This window comes from Asparagus officinalis, chromosome 7 (assembly GCF_001876935.1).
Source record: "Asparagus officinalis chromosome 7, Aspof.V1, whole genome shotgun sequence".
NCBI classification, from domain to species: domain Eukaryota; kingdom Viridiplantae; phylum Streptophyta; class Magnoliopsida; order Asparagales; family Asparagaceae; genus Asparagus; species Asparagus officinalis.
Genome location: NC_033800.1, coordinates 54,686,167 through 54,695,215, shown reverse-complemented (window position 1 = coordinate 54,695,215; position 9,049 = coordinate 54,686,167). Strand labels below are relative to the sequence as shown.

General features: G+C 39.4%; 1 protein-coding gene across 4 annotated transcripts in view; it reads right to left on the bottom strand.

Moving 5' to 3' along the window:
• LOC109848113 (F-box protein At3g54460) overlaps positions 56 to 9,049 on the bottom strand; it is a 9,749-nt gene continuing 755 nt past the window's right edge. Inside the window, exons 2-11 of one of the 4 annotated variants that reach the window (XM_020417449.1) lie at positions 8,621 to 9,049; positions 7,405 to 7,541; positions 4,917 to 7,290; positions 4,627 to 4,840; positions 4,252 to 4,527; positions 4,103 to 4,162; positions 3,893 to 4,023; positions 3,477 to 3,591; positions 2,958 to 3,107; positions 56 to 383 (exon numbers count right to left, since the gene is read on the bottom strand). The exon at positions 8,621 to 9,049 is cut by the window's right edge and continues 1 nt beyond it. In XM_020417449.1, the coding sequence (XP_020273038.1) occupies positions 2,961 to 3,107; positions 3,477 to 3,591; positions 3,893 to 4,023; positions 4,103 to 4,162; positions 4,252 to 4,527; positions 4,627 to 4,840; positions 4,917 to 7,290; positions 7,405 to 7,541; positions 8,621 to 9,049 (3,883 nt within the window). In that variant the 3' untranslated portion in view covers positions 56 to 383; positions 2,958 to 2,960. Of the gene's footprint in view, positions 384 to 2,957; positions 3,108 to 3,476; positions 3,592 to 3,892; positions 4,024 to 4,102; positions 4,163 to 4,251; positions 4,528 to 4,626; positions 4,841 to 4,916; positions 7,558 to 7,637; positions 7,731 to 8,620 lie in introns of those variants that run through there. The other 3 variants (XM_020417451.1, XM_020417453.1, XM_020417450.1) reach the window with 3 other exon arrangements.

The following is a 9,049-nucleotide window of genomic DNA, read 5'->3' as shown; positions in this document are numbered from 1 at the left end:
AATCTAGCTAATAAGCGAAACTACAAACAACATGAAACTCACAACGCAAAACTCAGAGGACCGACGAGCAATTATCCTGTTAAATCATAATCGCCGCTGATCGGTTAATGTCTGTACAAAAATAATGGGGCTAATGCTACAGTAAATATCCCCAGCAAAATGAGATTAATGCTACAGTAAATATCCCCAGCAAAATGAGATTGCTTTTTTGCTTGTAGAATTGTTTCTTCTCAAACCCCTGAAGCCAACAAAATGTAAACCAGGGCAAAGGTATTTCCCGTGTGAAAACGAGCAAGAGCACATAGAGGATGACAACAGCAATCCCCAAAGGAACTAATAACTGATGACCCAGCCTGAACCGTACGATTTGGATGAGAGCTTTCCTGCAATAATTAGTGTAATAAATATTGTCATCCACCCCAAAAAAAATAAGTACATCAGAAATGATAAACAGAATAAAAAAATCACATATTAAAAAGGTAATGTGGCATTGACCCTGTATGTATCACCCCAAAAAAAACCTTCCATTACTTGACTGATATTATAGGCATTAGTTATTGTGCATCAGTGGGGTGGACAGCTTTTAGAAGGGCTATAGAAGGCCTTGGCATGCCAACTTACAGCTAAATCATTAAATTTCAAGCCAAAAACAATGTGGGAAATTGGTAATTGTCAATGCTGGTTAGTTAATTTTCTACGTTATTTGAGATAGGTGTGGTGATAGTTAATTTTAATGATATGTTGTACGTGTGCGTTGTCTATTGCATGCTGGTACTATTAGGTATGAGTTCTAGAGTACATTATCCTGTTATGTCAAAATCAAGATTTCCTCTATACTTGTCATGTTTGCATAAAGTCTTGACTCTCATTATATCCAATATTCTGAACTAGAACATTTTGCAAGTATTATATTCACCGTGCATAATTTTTCCTTTAGTCGGTCATGGAATCAGCTGTGCACCCCAGAAAAACCGTCTCACCTTAACCAACAAATTATCAGCCTACAAGGTGTCCTTACGTCATGAATAATTGATGTCTAGCAGGGGGGAGCAAACAACGAAATTGCATTGCTGAAAATAGTTTAGAGTAGTTGCGCTGACAGGTTTCATTTCACTGACACGTCCGCTGGAATTACAACCACTGAAGTTGCTCATTGTATTCTATAGTTAACCAAATTCGTCCTCTTATCTCCAAAACCTTTCTACTCCTAATTTAGTAACCAAACTTGGCTCTAACCAATCAGATAGCGACGTATCAAATTATCAATTGCAGTTACATGGGTAGTGATTTCTGGTAGAAATTTGGCTGGAAATGCAACCCTGACATATGGTATAGTATTTGAATGGATTTGGTAACGACGCCTAACTAGAACCCATAACCACAAATTCAACGAGGCCTGCATGTTTTCCTGCTGCTCAGGTGTCTGTTTATAAGGCTTTGCTCCATGCAATTGGTCTGTTACAGATTGTGGTGCAAAAGGAACTAGCTATAACACGATTTACAGCTAAAATAGCCTCATTTTGTAGACATAAAGACTTTTTACTGCAAAGACATAGTAGTCTGAAGAGGGGGAAGAGAATATATCGATGACCGTCACATTATTCTCTAGTGTTCCAAAACACGCTCTATCCAGCAGATTTACTCTCCTGAGTACTCACACCCGACACCAAAACATGTTGGGCACTGTTTTAAATATCGGCCGATAATCGATATTATCGGCCGAGTTATCGGATTTGGGAGCTCTCCGCTAGGATAAATTGGATTTTTAATCGGTTATCGTTTTTCTAGGTTTATCGGCGATTTATCGGCGTTATCGGCACTTATCGGCCGATAAGTAAGACTTTTTTATCGGGATTATCGGGATTATCGGCCAATTTGGACTAACATTATATTTTTTCAAGGCTATGATGCAAGTTTCGCTTTCTACAGTTAGTTAATGATTCTAAACATGATGATTTACATTTTGGTATGTTTATATTTCATTAAGCATGATTAGATTACATTTTTTAATTGGTATATTATATATACACATTATTTAGTATATCACTCCGATAAATACTACTTATCCCCGATATATCCCCGATTTCCGCTATCCGATAAGGATTTTGGCCGTCCGATAAATCCCCGATAACCGATATTTAAAACCTTGATGTTGGGTAACTGAAACCTGCTCGATTATGCAGTCAAACTGCACTGCATAATCGGGCGGTGAAAGAGCATGCGCCAGCATAATAATGCAGGCACATAATATACCAGACCGGACCCGCAATTAAATTATCCTAAAGTCTCGCGATCGCAGCTTCAAAAGATTTCAAAAAATATGGTGCTTCAAAACCCTAGGCCTAGTCACCCCCATGCAGCCTCCTCTCCACCGACACTAGTTGCTGTCGATCAATCCTTTCGACTACCGATGTTTAGATGCTGACCGCCATTGTCTCCTGCTGCTGTTTCCACCACCGGTTGCTACGAGAATGATAAGAAAGCCTAGATGAGTTCTATTAGTTTTTTAAAATGTTATGACTTGTGCGAGTGTATAACGACTTTGATTTGAATAGCATGAGGTATTAGTCAGCTTTTTGTGTGGAATGTTTAATATTTTTCATGAATTATTATGTTTTTAAATATGATAAATAACATATATATTAAAATTTTCAAAAATTTATAGTTCCGTGTGATCCAATTAATCGCCACATCATCCAATTAATCGCTGCCTGATACCAAACCATGCGCATAATGATACAGTGTTTTAGAATCTCGATTATTCTCCACTGTCATATTAAGGGGGTTTCCAACAGGTAAGAAATGAAAATTTAAAATCTGCAAATTAAGATTATTCCTAGCTGTTTTTTCTGGAATCCAGCAGGCACCTACTGCTTAACACCAGCTATAAGTAACAACTTGAATCAAGAAACAAATAGCAAACTACTGAAAGAGAGCATTTGCAATAAACTGAATACCTTTCATGCCTCGGTATTAGTATGGACAAAAGTAAGTTGGGAGAGATAGTTGTTCTCAGCAAAATCATGTAGTGTACGGGGTGCTTTTGATCCTTCATTGGTAGTCTTCTCAGCCTCTCGTTTTAGGGCTTTCTTCCTCAAAGTGGAATCCTGCAAGGGCAAGGGCAATTAGAATACAAGGTCTACAAAAATAGAACATATAATGGTCACAAATAGTAGTGTAACAGAAATAGTTGCAGTTTAACAACTAATACAATAGCACGCATTAGGATTTTGAATGTCCTGATTAATCATAAAGTGATAAATTACAAGGAGATGTTTGATTTGTTTCTACTCCCCGACTTTTACAGAAATTCTTTTTCAGGTCTGTGCATGTGTTGTGTCAGATCCCCGCGCGCAAAACAAAAAAAAAGAAACAGAAAGGGGAAAAAAGCATTCACTCATGAAAATGCAAAAAAAAAAAAGATCAACAGTGATATAAAAGGAAAGAAGAGGAAGAGAGAAAAATAGGTTAAGCACCTGTAAAAATTCCAGCATTTGCTCTTCGATGGTACCCCTCATTGCCAAGGTTTCCACGTACACAGGACGAGTAGCACCCATGCGATGAGCACGACTAATCACCTGCTCCTCCATGCTGATTAAATATAAGAAACTTAATGATTCGGTGCAAATTAGGTATAAATCAATAAGTAAAAGTAAGAAAGTGAATTTGCCAAGTCAAGGAAAATGGCCATGTATAGAACTAAAAGTCTTAACATAACTCTGAATGCCAAGCAAACTTTAAAAATGATATATGCCTTACAAATTTTAACAATTAGAGATACATATTAACTAAAATGATATATAAGTATCAGTAATTCTGAAATATTTTTTTTCCCAGCCTAAATAAGTAAATGGTTAGCAGTCTACAAACCACATGAGAGTGTAAGTATTACCTTCTATCCCATATGGGTTCCATCAAAAACACAAATGAAACAAAACTCAAATCAAGGCCCAGTGCTGCACTTCCATCCATCAAAAGAACCATACAACTTGGATCATGTTGAAATATCAGTAATGACTTCATCTGTTGCAAAAGCAGAAGAACAGATGTTAAGTCCGCAGAAGATCCAACTGTTTAAAAAAATCTGTTGATGGAAGCATACCTTCTTACTAGAAGGCATCGGGCTGTACATTCCCACATATCTGATGCCAGCAATTGTTAACTGAAGGGGAAAAAAAGAGTACAATTCATAAATTCAAATCAACATTTTAAAGAACCTGAAATGTAACCATCTAACCAAGATATAGCTACCTGCTGTTCAATGACATGTATATGCTCCAGAAACTGAGAAAAAATTATCACTTTCTCAGGCAATATCTTACAAGGCGGACCATTATGACTGCTCTCACTCTCCTGGCACCCAAACATGCTATAATTGCTCTTTTGCATGGGAAGAATAATTTCTCTACTGTGGATGCTCTCTAAGTAGTGAATTCTCCTGCTGGATTCTTGCAAATCCTTCAATCTCTCTATCAAGTATGCAACTTTGCTGCTTTTTGTTGATTGCCAGTCAGGATCCCAGTCATCCTGTAGAATGCTAGGCAAACTCATTTTGGAGAAAAAGAGAGGTGGAGAGAATGAGAACATAATGGGAGATAAAAGGAAAATGGCTCTGTTGTTACATACCTGTTCATATGAAGGTTGCAGCTCAATAAGATCTTTGGGAACAGGCCACTTTGGATTTGGATTTTCTGGCCGTGCTAATGCTTCAGGAGACTGCATGACATAATGGTTGCCACAACCAGGGAAAGTGCATTTCTCACTATCTAAAGCAACACAGTCTAGGCACAAGAGATGCCTACATGGGGTAATAACAGGTAAACGGCACCAAACTTTGCACCTAAAAAAGAAATGTGAAAAGAAGGATTGTAAATCTTGAAGAATGATTAACGAACATGTTCTTATGTACTGATTACCTGAAACAGCTGCACCCATGTAGAAGTGAATACTCTATGAAAACATATTCTTCTGAGTGAGGGTCTAGGCCTTGTTGTACCAATAAATCCATTGTTTCCTGAATATCCTGACCAGCATCTTTTACATTGATATGCCCAGCCACACAACAAGACAATCTAACATTCCTGATTGTGTTACCACGGAATTTCCACTGTTTAGGATTGAGAAGTGATTCAACATGAGATGGATCATTCCAGTCAGCCATCAAAATATTGCGACGAACAGTAACAGCTAGTTCATTGTAACTCCTTGCATGCTCCTCATTAAAATGTAGATAAATTGCTTTCTTTATGCAAGGAGGAATATTTCTCAAATCCTCTTTCCTCGCGCTAATCATGATTCTCTGAAGTAGGAACAGTAAACGAGATCGTCCCTCTTCCATCAGAGATTCAAAAGGTCTAAGGATGCCAACCTCCCATGATTCCTGACTCTGGCCATAAGCTTCTTCATGGAGAAACTTAAGCATAGGTTGAAGATGACCCACATGGCTGGTTGGTGTATCTGGAGTTGGTGTACCAGTTAAAATCCACCTATTCGTTGCAGCAAGTGCAATAGCCATTTGCAATTTGTTAGTCAAGTTAACACTAGAGCCAAGTGTGTGACCTTCATCTAAGACTATTCTAAGCCAGTGTACTTGCATTAGTATGCTCCTCTTATGCAATGACCATTCTGCACTTAATCGGCTGAATGTAGTTATAACGACATCATAATCCCATGCCAGATTATGTGCAGAAGGCTTTTTGTTATCAGTCCAGACATAAACACGCAGCTGGCCAGGCCTGACATGCATCTGAATTTGGGTTTTCCAGTGATCAATCAAATTTGCAGGGACGATGATGAGCGTTGCGCCAGATAAATAAAGCCTGACTAAGTCCACCGGTTTTGTAAGAGCGATTTTTAGGGCAGTTAAATCAAATGCCAAATTATCAAGGGTGGATGGATAAAACCACCTGGTTGTACCTCTTTCAACCTTTCTTACAAGACCAAATGCACGAAATATCTTATGATATCCGGGGGCATTTTTGCCCGAGAGCATCTGAGCGTCTTGAAATGCAGGACGTCTTAAGCCAACAGTTTCCATCTCTCGAAGTTTGTTGTGTGAAAGGTTTGCCAGCCAAGTTAACGCCTTCATTGTTTGAGAATTTAACAACATAGAATGCTCCTTGAGCACACTAGTAAAGAATGACACATTTTGTTCCTCTTCTTGGGGTGTCCCTTTGGTATAAAATCCTGGAAAATGTGTTATTTTCCGTTTGTAGTTCCAGGTCTCCTCTGGATCTGCACAACTCCGATGTAAAGGATCAGTGTTCATACTACAAAACCATGCAGCACTAGCATCAGGTAAACTCCTCTCATTCAGTTTACGCCACTTGCTACAAGCATCACATTGTACCCAAGTCTCAGTAGACTGAGAAGAACCAGCATCATCCTTCCTGTTCCTTTTGTGACTGTTGATAGATACTAGCGAGATGGCACTAATTTCCTCTGATTCAATCTTCGAATCATTCAGAGCTGCAGCTTTTCTTTTCCCTTCCCAACCTCCATCTTTTTCATATGTCTCCAAAAGGTTTCTCTTAATTCGACTCAAGCTTCGGGTGCATCTAAGAATACGTGTTGCTTGCATGAGAGGTGCACTTCCACAGGTTGAATCACCCGAGTTCACGACAGAATAAGCTAGAGAGTCTGTGAATTTAGGAGACATTGATTTGCTATGTCTTCCTGAACTGGATTCTGGAACTTCAATCGAACTGCATTTCAGAGGCAAGTTACTAGAACAGAATTTCCCCCTCCGCCCATTCTGACCAATAAATCTTTTCCAAGTTGACATAAAGTTCATGGAAGTAAAATTATCAGCACTAAGTTCATAGTAACCACATCTCCTTTCAGACTCATGCATGCACCATACCACATCTACTCCTTGAGGAGGATCAGCCAAAGTTCCATGTGTTTTTAGAATAAGAGAGAGTGTTGTTACTGTCTTCCCTAGACCAGGCTCATCACAGAACATTCCACCACGAAAATCATTTACCGTAGGATCCACACCGGTAGATATTTCACCTGAAACAGCATTTATGTATAAGGAAAATCCTTCTTCTGTTGAAAAACTCATATATAAAGGATGTGGCAGCACCTCAGCACTGTGCTCGCGTCTCAACATCCAGTCAACTGCAGCCTCCTGGTGAGGGAAAAGTTTAACGTTCATACATGGAATTACAGATGAAGCTAAGCCTCTCAGATGACGACAAGTGCATGCAACCCTAATGAGATCATTTGAACGAAGTGTACCCAAAATCTTTGTCAGTACATCATCAGCAATGTCCCAGAGGCCAGTACCTGCAGGTGCAACTTCAGGTTTTAGTCGAGTAGAACGGGACATTTCCTCCTTTTGTACACTGGACAACATCTTAAATATTTCATGGAGATCAAATGAGCTTCTATTAACAGCACCAGAAGAAATATTATGCATCATGCACCCAAGAACATGACAATCAGAACAGCCCCAGATGCTCTCATCGTGCATTTGAAGATAAGTGTCAGTATTCTCATCTAGCACAAGCAGTGAACTTCGAGTTTCCCAGTCACACCTGTAAGCAGATCATCCTGATTTGGTTTAGCATGGTAGCAAATTATCTGTCTCAACTTGAATGGCTTCACAAAAGAAATAAATATCAGGTACTAACAAACAGAAGTTCCTGTGTAATCAATGGCATGGGAATACAAGCTCCCATAGTACGGCCTTCCCAGTTAGCGTAATCTACTATCAGCAACTGCCATCAGCCACACCTAACATAACACAACCATGCTACCATTAATGCATAAACCCACGCCCATACTCTCTCAGATTATGACAATTCTATCCACCTTTTTTTTTTGGCATCAGAACCTATCCAACATTATTAGTGTGTTTCATGAGGTTGATTGAATCAAGACCTATGACAATTTTTATTGAATCAAGACCTGTGATAATATCTATCCCTCGACCCACAAACAAACATGAAACCAGATTATTTTTCAGTACCTCTGTTTATGAAAGACTTAGCTTATCAAGACAACTATCTTCCAGAGAAGATAAGATTCATCTGGACTAGCATTATCCCGAAATATGGGAGGTAAACGTGTGCAAATCACTAAAAATTAGCAAGTATATCTGATTTAAAAGGTTAAACCTAATTATAAACGTGTATTGATACACACTCTTGCCCCTTCATATTACAAACATGTACATAATGCCTTTTTTTCTGAAAGAACACTGGCTAACTGATTAATCCTTTAATATTTCAAAGTTTCCTATTTACTTGATTTGTTAATCGTTCGAAAACATGATTCCCGTGTATAAATATACAGACAAAGTTAGAGTTTTCAGCAAGGAGCATGGACAGCTGGGCATAATCTATTCACCCTAATTTTGAGTTTAGACAGGTACAAATTTTATCAGAACGTCCACACACAAGTAAGTGTTTTGAACCATTAACGGGCAGGATAAGGGCAGATATTAGGAATTTTAGCCGCTGTTTTCATGATTTAAACCACCACAATAGTGTAGCAAGTGGTCCGATAGGATTTGCATTCAATTGAGACTATGTTTAGTAGCATCTTAATAGAAGGAGCTATTTTCTTGATTACAACTAATTTGCCTACAAATTTGAAATTTCCAATCAAATACCTGACGTGCTTGAACACGGAAGCAGCAAGAGCCCCCCGCTTCGGGAACTGCCACCCGGACCAAACCTCGATCGGCAAATAAACATCAACCAACACCACCGCCCTCGCCTCCTCCCTCACAGAAACCCCCAAAACCCTAGCTTTGATCTTCAAACACCCAGCAGACACCAACGCATGGATCTGATGGACAATGCTGACGCTCCCATTGACGGGCACAAGCCCTGCCCTCCTCTTCCTCTTGGAAAACGATGGAGAATTCGCTGCCGAGGCATCCTCGGGCGCTGATTTAGGGTTTTGGGGTTGAATTGGGAGGAGTAGGGTTCCGGATTCGGATCGGAACCCGAATACATTGGGGCCATCGCTGAAGAGATTGCAGGACGTTAACGGAGCTAGGGGTTGTGGATGACAGATGTAGAGGACAGCGCCGAGG